We start from the raw sequence: 16,620 nt of genomic DNA on the forward strand, positions 1-16,620 counted from the left end.
TGATGTCCAACGTTTTTCTCTGCAGGAGCGTGGCTTGAGCAACGAGGCTTCTTGTCTTCAGAAGAGCCAAAGTGGAACATCTCAGAGTGATTGTGATGAAAGCGATGCTGATGAAAGCACTAGTACCTTTGAGAGTAGCAGTGACTCGGAGAGCAGCAGTGATGGAAACGGCAACCCTGAATTCACAACCAAAGTTTCCAGCAACAATGATTGTGATGATGTCACAGCTATTTTAACGCAGCTCCAGCTGGATCATCCTGGACCTGGTTGTGAAGCAAGTGATGAAGTTACAGCAAGGAAACCTCTCATTGAAGAACTAGATTGATATGCAAGTACCAAGTGTTCGTTTTCAACATTTTCCAGAGAATGTCACTTTTACGATGCTGTTTTTGACATTTCCCTTCCTCCTGGCTGTTTGTGATTCTGAGAATGACAAATAAGCTCACGTGAAAATATTGATCATTGCTTTGTCAAAACTAGAAGGGCACTCGGTAGAGCGCATACCTTCGCCCCGTAATGCCTGATCCACGAGAACATATTTTTGAGATATCGTGCTATATATCGTTTTGGCCCTTTTTCTCAATGGTGAAGAATCACTTTTTAAAAATTCTAGTAGTCGAATCCGGATCTTCACCAAAATCTAATCAGTTCTCCCTTGTGACACACCGAACCTGTCCACAAAATTTCATCCGGATCCGTCCACAACTTTTTGAGATATCCGATACCCAAACAGACAAAGGGGTGAAAACATCACCTTCACCTCCTGCGGTGGAGGTAATAAGAGGTGAGTCATGTGTGGAATGTTTTTTTTTTTTGTATAGACTTTTGAGGCTCGATTATGAGCTTACACACAGAAATGCAGGGCGGGAGGGGGAAGGAAAAAATAGTGGGGAACAGAGGCATGTTAATGATGTCATAGCTATTATTAAAAGGAGGAAAATGTTTGAATAAGTCCACAAAGGAGTCTTTTATGTTTACATAAGCAACAGCTGACTGGACACAGCTGCTGAAAGAAGATTGTCTTTCAAGGTAATTATCTGAGCTTTGTTTAAAACTACATTCCGTGAGCTCAACCACAACTAACCGAGCTTGCATTTTACCAGTGAGACACCAGCAAAAACAGGATGCATAAAGCTCGACTTTTCAGCCTTCTTGAAAGGCAGGGTCAAGCCAACTATTTCTGAGGCAGTGGAGTGGGTTTGAGTAATCACGACATTAAAACGTGTTGTTGTTTTCTTTTTCTTTTTCTGAGTAGAGGGGAAGAGTTTCAAGAAAAGGTCTAACATTTAAATAAATCATATAAAGTCGATGTTTGTGTTCCATAGGACAGAGGGTAGAAGATAATGCTGTGACAGTGGAGATTATGTGGCTGCAACAAATTAAGGGATGAATGAACAGAAGAAGAGAATATGGAAGTCAATATAGCAGCCTGCAATTACATGGGAAGAGGTAGGGGAGTGTTGGTGAGCATAGAATAGATTATGGATTGGGAAGGAATATGACCTGAGATGGTAGGGTACTACTAACTTGGAACCATAGAGGGAAGCGTGGACTTGAACAGAATGAGGAACGAGGTCACACAAGCGCGACAAGAGAGAAGCAAAGGAGTGGAGCCCTTCATTTGGGGAGATCAACGTGAGCGTTATATTAATTCACTAAAGTCTTTTTGTGTTTGTCCTTCAAGGTAAGGAAAAGCGTGTGATTTTGAGAGCATGGAGGCGACATCAAAGTTTTAAGTCGCTCACCTCTTCCCTCGTAAGAGTGAATCAGAAACTGTTGCATTTTGAGGTATTGCAACTGCCGTGAAAGATGAGCTGTCGTTTTTGTTCTGATCTTGTTTATATTTTGCCAGGATAGCTGTTTTTTATATTTTGCCTGGTGTTTATATTTTGTTTATATTTTGCTAACATCGACAGGATAGCTAAATATTTTAGTTTTGGTTTGAGGTTAATTGCTCAACAGAATAAAATCCAGTTCCAAACTGTTTTCCTGGTGCTGAGCAGGTAAGGTATGTAACATTGAGTACAACGTTCTTAAATGAATAAAGCTTGCTACCTTGTCTAATGGCCAGGATGGCTTTGAGGTACTCGCATTCCCTTCAAAGCTCTCTAGCCTTGGTTTGAATCCTGACCCAGCTATAAACTGCCATCCTGGTTTTTCACATGCAGTGTCATTTATTGTGTGTCTTTTCTTAACTGGTATCATGGACTTGAGCTAATTCCCCCTCTAAACTTTCACTGGAAAGGCAATAGTGAACCAACTTGTATAATATGTGACCAGAAAGTAGTGGGCATAGTGGAATCGTGGGAAGAATATTGGATTGCTATTTACTTCTTTTTTTTAAAGTTAATTAATTGTTTGTTTTTTTTGTGTTTTTATTAATGGGTGCAGATTCAACAATTAAGGAGTTGGATTGTCAGTTCCCCAACTCATGCTGCTTTTGGTGGGTACCAAAATGGTGCTTGCATCCCATAAGTTTGTCTCTAAGCAGCATTTGCCCTCCTACTGAACAATGGGACAGACAGTATGTCAAAATATAGATATAGTGCTCTGTGTCTATGGGTGTAACTGCGATTGAAGTTGAACGATTTGTTTCTTGTTAAACCGGTATATGCTCAACGTTGATGGAGTGAAAATACTTTTGTAATTCGACATTTTGAAAAATAATAAAAACCCAGTTTATGAATATTGTTCATGTAATTTTGTTAGTGTTGTACATAAATAAAACTTTTTAATTTTTACTCTGCTTGAATTCTGTTTTGTATTTGATTTTGATTTTCCTTTGCAGATAAAATCCTCTTGAAGAAGAGCTTGCATGTTTAAAACTTAAATGTCGACAAAATAAGACAACACAATATGACAAAAGCTGAAGGCGCTTCTTTTCCATTCTTCCTTCCAAGGCTTCAAGTAAGCAGCGTACTAACACCTCAATTCATCTCCCCATCCTGACTCATGCTTCGACTACCCTCATTAACTCTTAACACAATGCTCTTACTTGCTGGTTTCAGTGGTGTCTGTCTCTGTCTCTCTCCTGTTTGTTTATCCCCTTGCCAGTTCTACCCAATTGTTGTCCCACTACCCCACTGTCAATTTAACCTTGCTTCCATGAACCTCACTCGTGTAGAGAGAGAGAAAAAGAAAAAGCAGTTCTGTAGGCCAAAGTCCTCATGTACATGTTTTGATGTTGCCCACGTCTGCCCTCTGTCATACTTGTGAGCATACTGACGTCCATGGCTTGCCTACCCACTACAAAGTGAGAGGTGAATACATGAGACTCATGTTGGAGAAAATGAAATCCTTGTCGAGTTTCACAAGTGTAAATTTGCATAAAGCATATTGTTATTGCTTTCTCAATGAAATATCTTGTACATTGTTTTTGTAAAATTATGCTTTTGTGAAATCCAAGATGCACCCTCGCAAATCCCCATGATTCCCACCTCAAGCCCAATGTCAAATTAATTATGAGTTTCAAAACATCTTTTGTTTTGATCCCCTGTGACAGGCCTGGTGTTGGCTTAACAGTTAAGATGGCTGGCTAAATGGCCTCGGGTCTTGAGCTCAAACACCCCTGTCGGGCCGTTGAATTAACACCAGGTAAGGTTGACTCAGCCTGTTATCCTCTGATGTCGGCAAAATGAGTACCAGCATGCTGGTGACAAGGGCATTGCATCAGCAGCACAGCCGTGCCCCCAGAAAATGATGCAGCCAGCAGCCACAGGTTGCATACGAATAAATAATTTTTTTTTAAAACAAACCTATGAACCGGAGGTCGAATCCCAAAAAAATCGTAGCATATTTCATGCGTTCCCCAATGATGATTGGGGATGCAAAATTTCATTTTAAAAATGTGCCTGTAATTGCATTTTGGGGTATTTGTCCTTTTGACCCTGCCCAAGGAGACTGGCTAAAACGATACCGCTCTGGCATCTTTTTGCCATGTGGTAACTACCAAGTTTGGTGAATTTCTGCATTACTTTTTTGGAGACTATAGCGAGACAGACGGACAGAGCTGATTACAATACCCAACCCCCCATTTTAATTTTTTTTTAATCTGGGGATTATGATGCAGGAACCCGAAGCATGGAAACTATTGGTAATCATTGTTTACAAGTTTTGTTTTATTGCCTTTTATAATGCCATTCAAGGTTATACAAGAAACTTTAGGACAGGAGCAGGCTTTTTGGCCCATCGCCTGTGTTACAACAAACACACCTTTGGCCCTTCACCTGTCTTCTTCTCTTTTAAATCACAGCTGCTATTAATGGTAATTTGATTACAGACAGATCCAAAACGGCACATACACCACATCAGCCTATGCATGTCCAGGAGTGCAAATAAAAGAGTCTCAGCAGCTTCCTTTAAGTATATTTTTGAGCATAAGAACGCTGCCAACGGCCCTCGGTGAAGATATTTAACACCGCATCTACTTGGACATGGAATCTGGTTTGCTGCACAAAGAGAAAATTCAACGAGCACCCTTGGATGGACACAAGGGTCGTTCCCCAAACGCTTCTAGATATTAACGCAGAAGCGACAGGAAAAGGACAATTCAAATTTTTTTTAATGCACCATTGAGATATGTGGGACCAAAAACGATATATAACGTGATATTTCAAAAGGTTATGGAGGGATTCAGATAAAACCTGATAGATGAGTTGGGGAGGTGACAAGAACAAACCTATTAGATTTTGGTTCAGGTATGGATGTGGATGTGGCTTATCAGTGGGATACAAGATGTAAATCTTGCTCTTCCACGAGCCTCGATTTATGTATACAAAAAAAAAACTTCACCCTGGCAGAGGTATGTGCACTACCAAGTACCTGTTCTCGTTTCCTTATCCTTTAACGAGACTAACAAGACAAATGGTTTGTAGATCATTTGTGTTGAGCTTAACGAGCACACCCACTCCCAACAGGAGCAACAGGAAGGATCATGTTATTATCCTTGGGGTACAAGGAAATCTAACACAGATGGAGGCCATTCAGCCCATCATGCCTGTGTGAACACCATACTAATTTTTCTGCACAAGATCCAAGGAAGAAAATGCAAAAAAATGTTTTAAGGAATGAAATAATTGCTTTTTTTTTGTTTCTTTTTAGTGTTTGTAGTTTTTTGTTTTTTTTCTTCCCCTCAGGGGAGGGGGCATGGGCTTTTTTTATCTTTTTTTTTTTTTTTTTTTTTTTTTTTTGTATACCTTGGTCGAGGCTCGTATGAGAGCTAACACACAACTCACAGCAAGGAGGCATGAGACAAGAGGGGTGGGAGTGGAAGGGACAAAACATTGAGGAACAGACACAGGTGAACTGTGGAAGGGAGAGGGATGGGGATGGGACGGGGAACATGGCGAGGAGAAGATGGACATTACAGGGACTTTCAGGAAGGAAAGCAGGAGAATTGAAGGAAGTGGGCTTGGGTGGATTATCGGGGGTAGAAAAGATCGAGGATTTGGATGGGGGGAAGATAAGAGGTGGTGGTGAACAGCTGTTTTGAAAGCCTGGAGGGAAGAATGGGAAAGAATAGAGTGAGGGAAGTTTATTCCAAAGGTGGGAAAAAGAGGGAATGAAAGAGTGAAGATGAGCAGTGTTTCGTGATTTTGGTAGTTTTACCAGAATGGCGATGTTGCCGGACCTTGAGCGCCCTGTGCACATGTGGTTGGGACAAATCGCAGAGAGAGCAGGGGGGCAAGGCTGGGAGAGGAGTCGGTAGAAGACAGAAAGACCACCGACCAACCTGCGGTGATTGAGTGAGAGGCCCAAAGACTCTCAGCTTCATTGCGGGAGATGCCAATGATCTTAAAAGCCCTGGTTTCGACAGCGTGAAGTCGAGAAAGGTGGGAGGCAGGAGCACCAGCCCAGAGGGGAGAGCAGTACTCCATCAGGCTACGGACAAAAGCTTTGTAAGTAGTCAGGAGCTCAAGAGGGCCGAGGAAGGACTTTGCACGACGGAGGATTCCCAGTCGGCGACTGGCTTTTGAGGCAAGGTTGGAAATGTGACTTTCCCAGGAAAGGTCATGGCAGATAGTGAGACCCAGAAGCTTGAAAGAAAAGACTTCTTCTAGAGGATTGTTGAGAAAGTGGATGGGGGGGTTTTGTAAACGGTCCTTTCGAAGAGACATAGTGAGAGTGTGAGATTTGTCTGGATTGAAAGACATGTTCCACGTGTTGGACCAGTTTGTGATTTTATCCAGATCTGCAGTGAGCGAAGAAGCTGCTGCTTGCCGGTCTGAGGGATGACAGATGGTACGGCAGAGGGTGGAGTCAGCGGCAAAGAGAAATAGAGGATTTTCCAGAGAGTCCGAGAGATCATTGATGAAAACCAGAAAAAGAACAGGGCCCAGAACGCTACCTTGAGGAACTCCAGCCTGCACAGGAAGAGGGGATGAAAGAACTCCATTTAGGGCCACACGTTGACTGCGACAGGAGAGGAAGTTCATGCGAGCCATGAGTGGAGATGGCCTTGAATACCATGGGAAGAGAGTTTGGTGAGTAGGGCAGGGTGCCAGACTGTGTCAAAAGCACGTGATATGTCCAGGGATACGGCTCGGATTTCCTGTCTGGCATTGAGGACCTCCATCCATTGATGGGAGAGCAGTAGCAGCATATCCAGGGTAGAGTGACCTGGTCTGAAACCAAATTGATGATTGGAAATCAAGCCATTGGAGAAGAGGAAGGATTTCATGTCTGAAGCAATGATGGATTCCATAACCTTGCTGATGATTGGGAGAAGGCTGATTGGTCTGTAGTTACAGGGATCTGTTTTTGCACCTTTTATGCAGGGCAGTGATGTTAGCAGATTTCCAAGCAGATGGCAGATGACCTTGGGAAAATGAGAGGGTGAATAGAACAGAGAGAGGGTGAGCAAGAGCAGAAGAGCAGGCTTTGAGGACACGTGGGCTGATGCCGTCTGGACCGGTTGCAGAATCTGACTCGAGGTTTGAAAGCAAGCTCTCCACCTTGTCAGGAGAAAAGGATACAGAGTCCAGGGACAGTTGGGTGCGACTGGGTAAAGTGGGTAGAGATAGTGATGGGTTTGGGACACAAGATTTAGCTGCAAACACCGAGTTTAGACATTCAGCTTTATCACGTGTGGAATCAGCAGTGCGGCCATTTGAGGTAAGGGAGGGGATGGAGGGGGAACATACACCAGAAACAGATTTGATTAAACGCCACCAGGATTTTGAGGAGGGAGAGAGGTTTGAGAGTTCAGACTTGAGATGAGAAAGATGTTGTTTTCTGGCTCTCCTGAGGGTAGATACACACTTGTTCCGAGCTTTGTGGAAAGAACTGAGATTGCCCTCAGTTGGGTTTGCTTTCCATGAGGCAAAGGCAAGTTGTTTCAGGACAACTGCCTCACCACAAGCTTCAGTAAACCAAGGGCGGGAGGAAGGGTAAGACAACTGAACACGAGAGGGGATAAATCTGTGCATGAGGGAGAGCAAGTTTCTTTGAAAGAATTCCCAGGATGAGTTGATGTTTGAGAAAGTAGTGATAGGAGACCAGTCTGTAAGTTTGATGGCTGCTCGGAGACCCTGCCAGTCGGCTTGATTGAAATGCCAGACTCGACGGCGGTGAGGTGGTTCTCTGATGACAGCCAGAGAGATGTCCACTTTAACAAGGACGTGGTCAGAAGAACTTGGTTAAAAACTTGTTTTTTTTGGCTTGGTTAAAAACACACAACATCAACCCCACAAATCTCCTTGACAAGACACCCACCAACAACACTCCGTACACATGCACACAATCACCCATCACTGCTAAAACTACCTAAAAGTCCTATCAACATCCCGATACCCCTCTATCTCCAAAACTTCCAGGTACCTGTCTAATTCTAATTGAACTTATCCACTGTTTCTGCTGCCACTACCTTTCCAGGGAGACCATTCCATACATTAACTACTCTCTGAGTGAAAGCCCCCTACCTTACTACCGTCTCAACTCTTCTCTTCTTTACTCTCAGGCTACGGCCCCTGGTCCTATCACTGTCTACTCTGTTGAATAATTAATCTTCACTTATTTTATCTATACCTTTCATTATCTTAAACATCTCTATCATATCTCCTCGTAACCGCCTCCGTTCTCGTGTATAAAGCCCTGTCTCCTTCAGCCACTCCTCATAGCTAAGTCGAGCGAGGCCCGGAATTAATCAAGTAGCCCTGTGCTGAACCCTGTCGATGGTATCTATGCCCGTCCTGAGTTATGTTGACCAAAACTGCACACAATATTGTAAATGTGGCCCTCACTAAATTCCTGTGCAATGTTAACAGCACCTCTTGATTTTATAAATGATCCCCCTCCGAATACAGCCGAAAACCTCATTTGCTTTACCTATAGCTGCCTGGTATTGTGCTGCCTGCTTACCTCTCGTATCTATTACCACCCTCAGATCCTTCTCCTGTGTGACACGCTCCAAAATTACTCCTTGAATCCTGTAATCTCTATAATCTGTATCTGATCACCACCCCCTCTGCTATCCACCTCACCTCCAAGCTTTGCGTCAGCTGCAAATTTGGAAAGCTTACTCTTTACCCCATTATCCAAATCATTGATGTAAATAATGAATAATCATGGTCTGATCCCTGAGGTATCCCACTACTTACATCCTCCCACTCACAGCCACTCTTTGCTTCCTATCACTTAGCCAGCCTGGTGTTGGCTTTGTGGTTAGGGTGGTGGCTTGGGATCCGAGGGTCCTGAGGTTTGAGCCACGTTGACCACTGAATTAACACCAGGAGGTTGGCTCAGCCTGTCATCCTTCTGAGGTCGGCGAAATGAGCACCAGTATACTGGTAATTGGGCCACTGCATCAGCGGCATAGTTGCTCCCCTAACAACCAGCAGCCAAAAAGGCAACACAATGGGAACCAGTTAGCCAGTTTGCAATCCAATTAGCTACCTCACCAGCCACTCCACAAGCCCTCACTTTGGCTAACAACCTCCGATGTGGTACCTTATCAAATGCCTTCTTAAAGTCTAGATATACGATGTGCACTGCCTTTCCCTCATCCACCCAATCAGACACTGCCTCATGGAACTCAAGGATTTGTTAAAGAGGAACTACCTTTGTACTACCCATGCTGACTTCCTTTAATTAGGTTGTATTTGTTTAAATGGTTCCTCATCTGGTCCTTAATGTCTCCAACACCTTCCCCACAACTGAAGGCAAACTAACAGGTCTATAGTTTCCCAATTCTTCTCTGGATCCTTTCTTAAATGGTGGTGTTACATTTGCTACTCTCCAATCCTCCGGTACCTGTCCTGACTCCAGTGAGCTATTGAAAATATCCGTTAACATCTCGCTAACCTGTTCAGCCACCTCCATCAATACTCTCGGGTGCATATTATCTGTACCCGGAGCCTTATCTACTCTTGGATTACCGAGCTGTTCCTTTACTTCCTCCACTCCAACCTGGATCTTCTGCAAAAGCCCTTCCTCACCTCCTCGATAGATACTCTCAGCTATTGGCAATTCTCTTGACTGTTCTTGTGTAAAAGTTGAAGCAAAATACCTGTTCAATAGACCTGCCATCTCACTTTCATCACTAACCACTCTTCCAGTGATATTCCTCAATGGGCCCACACTGGTTCTAACCTGTTCTTCTTCCCTGATATACTTAAAGAAAGCCTTGATCTTGTGTTTAATATTCTTAGCCATGTCCTCATACTCTCTTTTGGATTGATGAGTTATTTTAACTTTCCACTGTTTCCTTCAATAGTGATATAAATCTAACTCTCGTACTGTTATTTTAAACCTAATAAATACCTTCTGATTCTCCTTAATACCATTCCTTATCTCACTATTCAACCACCCTGGTCTCTTTCTACTTCTAGTTTTCCACCTCATTGGAATGTACTTACTCTGCACTCTACACATTTGGTCCTTGAAGGTTTCCCATTTCTCTGATGCTGATTGTCTTGTTGTTAGAGTCTCCCAATTTACATCACCCAACTCTCTCCTCGTACCCTCAAAGTTTGCCTTTCTGAAATCTAATAGCCTTACCCTATAATCCTGAACTGTAACCCTCAACAGAATATTTGCACACACAATGTTATGGTCACTTGCTCCTCAATGTTCTCCGACCTCCACCTCCTCCACCATATTGCGATCGTTACTTAAAAGGAAGTCTAACACTGCACTCCCCCTCGTGGGCTTATCTACAAACTGGGTTAAAAAGCAATCTTGGAATAAAACTAAGAAATCTTCATCTGCTCTGCCCTTTCCCTGTTCCTGGACCCAATCTATCCCTGGAAGTTAAAATCCTCCATAATCAATACTCTTCCCTTACCACATGCCCTTTTGAATTCTTCATGTGCTCCTTCCTCCTCTTTCTTCCCACCAGGAGCCCTATCTCTCTCTCTCTCTCTCTCTCTCTCTCTCTCTCTCTCTCTCTCTCTCTCTCTCTCTCTCTCTCTCTCTCTCTCTCTCTCTCTCTCTCTCTCTCTCTCTCTCTCTCTCTCTCTCTCTCTCTCTCTCTCTCTCTCTCTCTCTCTCTCTCTCTCTCTCTCTCTCTCTCTCTCTCTCTCTCTCTCTCTCTCTCTCTCTCTCTCTCTCTCTCTCTCTCTCTCTCTCAGTGCAGCCTGTGGCTGCTGGTTGCATCATTGGTTGGGACGCGGCGATGCCACTGCTACAGTGTCCCCCTTACCAGTACACTGGTACTCATTTTGCCGACCTCGGAAGGATGACAGGCTGAGTCAACCTCCTGGTGTATTATAATTCAGCGGCCAACGGGGCTTGAACTCAGGACCCGAGGATCCCAAGCCGCCACCCTAACCACTAAGCCAACACCAGGCTCCTGCACCCACTGCACCTCCACCACTGCTCACGTCCATTGTATAGAGATTACAGTAGATCTGGGCTCACGTCCATTAGTCCGTGGTGGACGCGATAAGCATAGAATGCCTCAAGGATGTCGGGATTCCTCCAGATTTCTTTCAATCTGGTATTAAACAGTAGCCGCGACCATTTTATAAAAGTAATCATACATGTTTGTGGTTTATAATATTTTTACATCTGGTGTTTTCCATGAAGAGCTCTGATAAGCTATTTATACACATCAACATGGCGTTTGTCCAAGGTGGGGAAACCCCTTGAGGAGAGGGGATGTTATTAGTATTAATATTGTTTTGTAATAACATTCATATAATTCTAATTTTCATTAGTGGTGTTATTACTTTTGTTATTAGACGTGGCCTTGGAAGAATGCCACCATTAGCTATCTTAATATGAATATACACCTCAACACAGACTTCACCCAAGGTGGAACACCCCCTTGGGGAGGGGGGCCAATGAAGTTGCTACAACCTCCATCGTGTGACCCTCAATTTTTCTGTCAAGTGTGGTTGAGATTGGATAAGTAACGACTTAAGGTATCACAATCAAAAAAACAGTCAGACAGACAAACACACCAAATTGCTTATTTTAGTATGATGATATGGAGGAGTTTGTATATGTGTGCATCTACCTATAACAGCATCAGAAATTAACTGCAGCACAGAAAGTTAAGGTAACCCCAAAGCATTACTCGTGAGATAAGCCAAAGGGAGTGTCGAGGAAACAGGCTTGATTTGTTTGTACTCGTACAGCGTAGGCTTTATTCAGCAAGAACAAGACAACCTGCAATAACACAGATGCACAAAACAACAGAATTCTATACTTTCTCAGTCATTTGTGATTACAGCTATTAGTCGGCCTACCATAGTTTATTCTGCAACTATTAAGACACACAAGTCCTTACGGCATCCATCTTGAATATCACAGTGAACTATGGGTAAGAGAAGGATCTGGAGGGCTCACGGTACAGAGGACCTGGAATGACAATCCATGACATACTGCATTACTGTCACCGTTTCGCTCAAAAAATCCGTAAGGCGTGGTGATGGAACGGAGGAACCATTTGCGTGGCATACATTGTTTGAAGCTAGTTTTGTTGTCCATCATCTTCATCAAATGTAAGGCCCATATTTTCCCCATCAAGCTGTAGGACCGGGAAGGAAAGATCATGGATGAGAGGAACGTCAAAAGGAACAATTTATTCCCGTGAGTTTCTCAAATTGAGCTTGCATTTTTATTCGGCTTTTCTCTGGAAGTGTGTGTGTGTGTGTGTGTGTGTGAGAATGAGTGAGTGAAGTGAAGTGGAGTGGAGTGGAGTGGAGTGGAGTGGAGTGGAGTGGAGTGGAGTGGAGTGGAGTGGAGTGGAGTGGAGTGGAGTGGAGTGGAGAGGAGAGGAGAGGAGAGGAGAGGAGAGAAGAGAAGAGAAGAGAAGAGAAATAGATAGATCCTTATTATTGTTATATTACACTCCACGTCTCCCTTCCCTCCCAAAGATCACCGATGATTTTATTGAAATGAAGCACATGAATGTTCTGGGCTGCTTACAGCCTCGAGCTCATGGGATGAGTAGAACCTTGGCAGGATCATCCATCGTGTGGGAATGGTAAGAATAAGCACCAAAGGAAATGCTATTGCAGCCGGGGAGAAACTCATGCCCATCAAGATGGCCACAAACAAAGCCTGCACCACTGTGAACGTGTGCATCCTGATGGTCCTCACCTGTAATGGATGGAACCCAGGAATGAATTAAGGTTTCATTGGATGTCACAATCATAAAAACGTATTTCTGTTTTGGATCAATTTTGCACTAAAATGATTGTAACCGTATAATCTGTTGTTTTGACTTCTCAAGCCCATGCTTGATTCTTTGTCATTACATCATGTAAGCAGCTGAGGCTTCTGTGAGACAGCAAGTCTTGTCAAAGGACCTGCTATGAAGATTCTCACCCAGGTAATCGATTACCCAACCCAGACCTTTTCAAATGACTCCACCGCAGCTAGATCTAACATCTCAACATTGCCCTTGCTGCAAATGCTCATCTTCCTGTGTGGTTCGCAGGATAGGCGAGAGGTACGCACACTCACCACTCAGCCGTCTAGTCTGTATTTGAATCTCACCCCAGCTATAAACTGTCATCCTGGTGTTTCACATGCAGAATTGGGCATCAATGTGTGTGCTGTCCCTCAGATGGACGTTAACCTACGCATCTCATCTGTTGACATGAGTTGGTGGTCGTTAAAGATCCCACGGTGTCCTTGGCGAAGAGTGGGAGACGTTGTAGAGCTATCACTAACACCCTGAACAAATTCCAAATTCCTGCTCTAACCTACCAAAAGGGGGTATTTCATCAATGACACAGCCATGCTGCCCTGTAAATGATGCTGCACACAGAAGAAGAAGAAAAACTTCCAACCTTGTGCAAAACCTGAGGAAGAAAAACTTTTTTCATCCCTCGCCATCTCTTGTTTTTTACAGGCTGCTACTGGAAATAAAAGGAGTTTCGTCCTAGCCTACCTTGATGCATGGTCAGCAAGGGTTCCAAACGTTATCAAACACTCGTGTTTACCTCTCTTCCTATCTGGAAAATACTCGACATCACTTTCCATATGATTGTACCTGTTATCAGACAGTGCCTTACCTTGGAGAGAAGAAATCTGAAGCTATCCCTTGTATTGATCTGTAAAGGATTAAAAAACAAAAACAAAAACAGGTCTTTACCTAGAATATGATGTTTCAGGCAGGTGTCTCACTCTACATTAAAAGTGAATCTGTTCAACTTTTCTTTTCTGATCAACTTTTTACACAGGTATAATCTTTGAAGTTCCTTGATCTTACAATTTGCCATGAATTGTGTTGGCCCAACCAGATCTTGCTGACTTCCAGAACCAGGCATCACCTCAATCAACTTTGTGTAGCCAAGTTCTTCTTTGCTTGTTCTAAGCACTTAACACTGATCAAAGAATTCGTCCACATTTTCATAGAGCATGACATCACACTTTGAGCTGCTGTGGCTCCTTCCCACTTTTGGGGCTGTCTGTGTGTGCGTGTCTGTATGTATATATGTATATATGTATATATGTATATATGTATATATGTATATATGTATATATGTATATATGTATATATGTATATATATATATATGTATATATATGTATATATATATATATATATATATATATATATATATATATATATATATATATATATATATACACACGCACATACATGGGAGAATGAGGTATTGGGGGGGGGGCTAAATTGAGAAAAGGAAAAAAGGGTAGGATGACAACAGAGTGAACTAGAAGGACACTCGTAATGGGTTTATAGATAGACACTAACTGGATTACTAGAAGGACCTCCACCACGTAATGCCTGATCCAGGAAAACATATTGGGCCCAATCAATACATTTTTGAAATATCATGCTAAATATCGTTTTTGGCCCAATCTCTCAATGGTGAAGAATCACTATAAAGATTAAATAATTCTCGTCTCCAGATCCAGATTCAGATCTGCACCAAAATCGAATCAATTTGTCGGGGTCACACACCCAACATGTCCACCAAGTTTCATCTGAATCCATTCACAACGTTTTGAGATATTGTGCTTTATATAATATTTTAGCTCGATCTCTCAATGGTGAAGAATCACTTTAAAAATTCTAGTCATCCGGATCCGGATCTTCACCAAAATCTAATCAGTTCGTCCTTGTTACACATCCAACCTGTCCACAAAATTTCATCCGGATCCGTCCACAACTTTTTTGAGATATCCTCCACACAAACAAACAAACAAGAAAAAGACATCCTGCAGAGCACGGTACTTGCAAAATCCACCCCCCCCTCCCACCAAAGATTGCGATGGATACATGAAATTGTCCATTTCGTTAAGATTAAAATTGACAATCTTAAAGTTCAGGTCAATCGGATGAAAGTCAATTATTTTTCAGATTGAAATTGATGATTTTAGAAGTTTGACCTTGAGTTGACCTTTGAACTTTTGACCTCAACAATACGTTGGTTTCCCAATCCAGTGATACGATATGCAAATGTTGTTCAAATTTCAAGTTAATCGGATGAAAAATGACGATTTCAGAAATTTGACCTCGATGACCTTTGACCTCAAAATCAATAGGTATCTCAGTTGAGACTACCTCTACAACCTGTTAAAGTTTCATGGCGATCGGTTTAGAATTGTGACCTGTAGGCGACAGACAGACAGACAGAATAACAAAATCGACTGACCAATATAGTTGAAAAATCTTCGATTTTGCAAATAACAAACAGACAGAGAGGAGTGAAAACATAACCTCCTTCACCTCCGGTGGTGGAGGTAAATAGGAGTGGGAGGAATGAGGATAATACAGGGTGTGGCATTTGTATGTGACACATTTGTAATGTACTGTATATGTTGTGACAGTTGTGGGCCCCAAGAGGGCGTTGTGCATCTCTCGAGTGAGTCAAAGCACGTACACACGTAAGGTTAGAGTCCGATTGTGTTACAGGTGAAGCCTTTAAGATTTGATTGATTTTTTTTTGTTTTTTAAATTCATCCAACACAAGGCTAAGAGCCACTAAATGTGTAGGGCTAAATGGTGGAGCATTACAATGTGCCATTGCAGATTAATATTTTAGAACTCGATATTAAATTTGGTTTTGCTATTACAACTCAGCGAGCATTCAAGAGAACTTTCTCATTCCTGAATTGCGGCGTATAAATATAGTATTCACAGACACATGGTTTCAACAAGATGGAGCAACGTGCCATACTGCAAGAATTCTTATGCAATTTCTAAGGCAACAGTTTGGGCAAAAGATAATCTCTCGGTTTAGTAATGGTTCATGGGCATCGCCATCCCCAGATTTTTAACCCCAGCAGATTTCTTCCTCCTGGGATTTTTGAAAAGCCAGGTTTACAAGACACGTCCCACATGTGTAGATGAACTAAAGATCGGATCACTGACTGCATCACTGCTCTTGATAATGACACATTGAAGGCAGCAATAAACAATGTTCTGGTTCGATTCAGGGAGCTGTGCATCAATTGTAATGGACATCATTTGATAGAAGATGTGATTTTTAAGAAGTAGAGTTGGGTTGTGTATACCGCTATGATGTCATACAATCTCCCATACCTGTACTTGACTTTCGTGTACAGTACAAAAAATATGATTGACTTTGTTCAGTTTCTTTGTTTTTAAATACGTGGTCTCGGCTCGTGGAAGAGCTAGGACACAGAACAGATCAGGACACAACACGCTGTGAAGGGAACAGCAGGAGAAAGGGGGAAACGCCAATAGCATGGTGGAGGGAGAAGGTAGACGGGCAAACGAGGACTGCAGGTAATGATGAGGGTGAGGTGAGAACGCAAGGGATGGAGAAGATGGATACACAAGCAAAATTTTGAGATGGGTGGCGGTGTTTTAACGGGTATAGAAAAGATCATAGCTTTGGATGGGGGATGATCTGGGATGGTGGTGAACAGCTGTTGGAGACCAGAGGGAAAGAATGACATTGAAGAGTGTGGAAGGTGGTTCCACAGGTGGGAAAAGAGAGGAACAAATGAGTGGAGATGAGCAGTGGTTCTGGATTTAGGCAGTTTCACGAGGAGGGGGTTGCTGGTGGAACACGTGTGTTCTGCAGATAGTTGGGGGGAGGGAGGCAGAGCACAGTGAGGGAAGTTTTATTACAAATAGCTGTCAGATATTAATGCCATGCCCTGTATAAGTTCAGGAAGGGAGGAGTAAGGGATGTTAAAAATTCCACCATATTTGCACAATGTAATCCAAAAAT

The 16,620-nt window shown here is 42.8% G+C and overlaps 2 protein-coding genes across 14 annotated transcripts in view; one reads left to right on the top strand and one right to left on the bottom strand.

The window, feature by feature from the left end:
* The window catches only part of SHQ1 (SHQ1, H/ACA ribonucleoprotein assembly factor), a 30,258-nt gene extending 16,654 nt beyond the window's left edge, over positions 1 to 13,604 (top strand). For 3 of the 8 annotated variants that reach the window (XM_085852015.1, XM_085852017.1, XM_085852018.1), the window contains one exon: positions 26 to 2,741. In XM_085852015.1, coding sequence (XP_085708141.1) covers positions 26 to 325 — 300 coding nt within the window. In that variant the 3' untranslated portion in view covers positions 326 to 2,741. Of the gene's footprint in view, positions 1 to 25; positions 2,742 to 2,788; positions 2,908 to 11,971; positions 12,034 to 12,320 lie in introns of those variants that run through there. The other 5 variants (XR_015050689.1, XR_015050691.1, XR_015050690.1 and 2 more) reach the window with 5 other exon arrangements.
* LOC147014243 (anion exchange protein 2-like) overlaps positions 11,412 to 16,620 on the bottom strand; it is a 120,526-nt gene continuing 115,317 nt past the window's right edge. For 4 of the 6 annotated variants that reach the window (XM_085852014.1, XM_085852012.1, XM_085852011.1 and 1 more), the window contains 3 exons: positions 13,467 to 13,505; positions 12,373 to 12,546; positions 11,412 to 11,971 (listed from right to left, as the gene is read on the bottom strand). In XM_085852014.1, the coding sequence (XP_085708140.1) occupies positions 11,915 to 11,971; positions 12,373 to 12,546; positions 13,467 to 13,505 (270 nt within the window). In that variant the 3' untranslated portion in view covers positions 11,412 to 11,914. Of the gene's footprint in view, positions 11,972 to 12,372; positions 12,547 to 13,466; positions 13,506 to 16,620 lie in introns of those variants that run through there. The other 2 variants (XM_085852010.1, XM_085852013.1) reach the window with 2 other exon arrangements.

Source organism: Eptatretus burgeri, chromosome 13 (genome assembly GCF_056783735.1).
Source record: "Eptatretus burgeri isolate ZD-2024b chromosome 13, Ebu_testis_v1, whole genome shotgun sequence".
In the NCBI taxonomy this organism is placed as follows: Eukaryota; Metazoa; Chordata; class Myxini; order Myxiniformes; family Myxinidae; genus Eptatretus; species Eptatretus burgeri.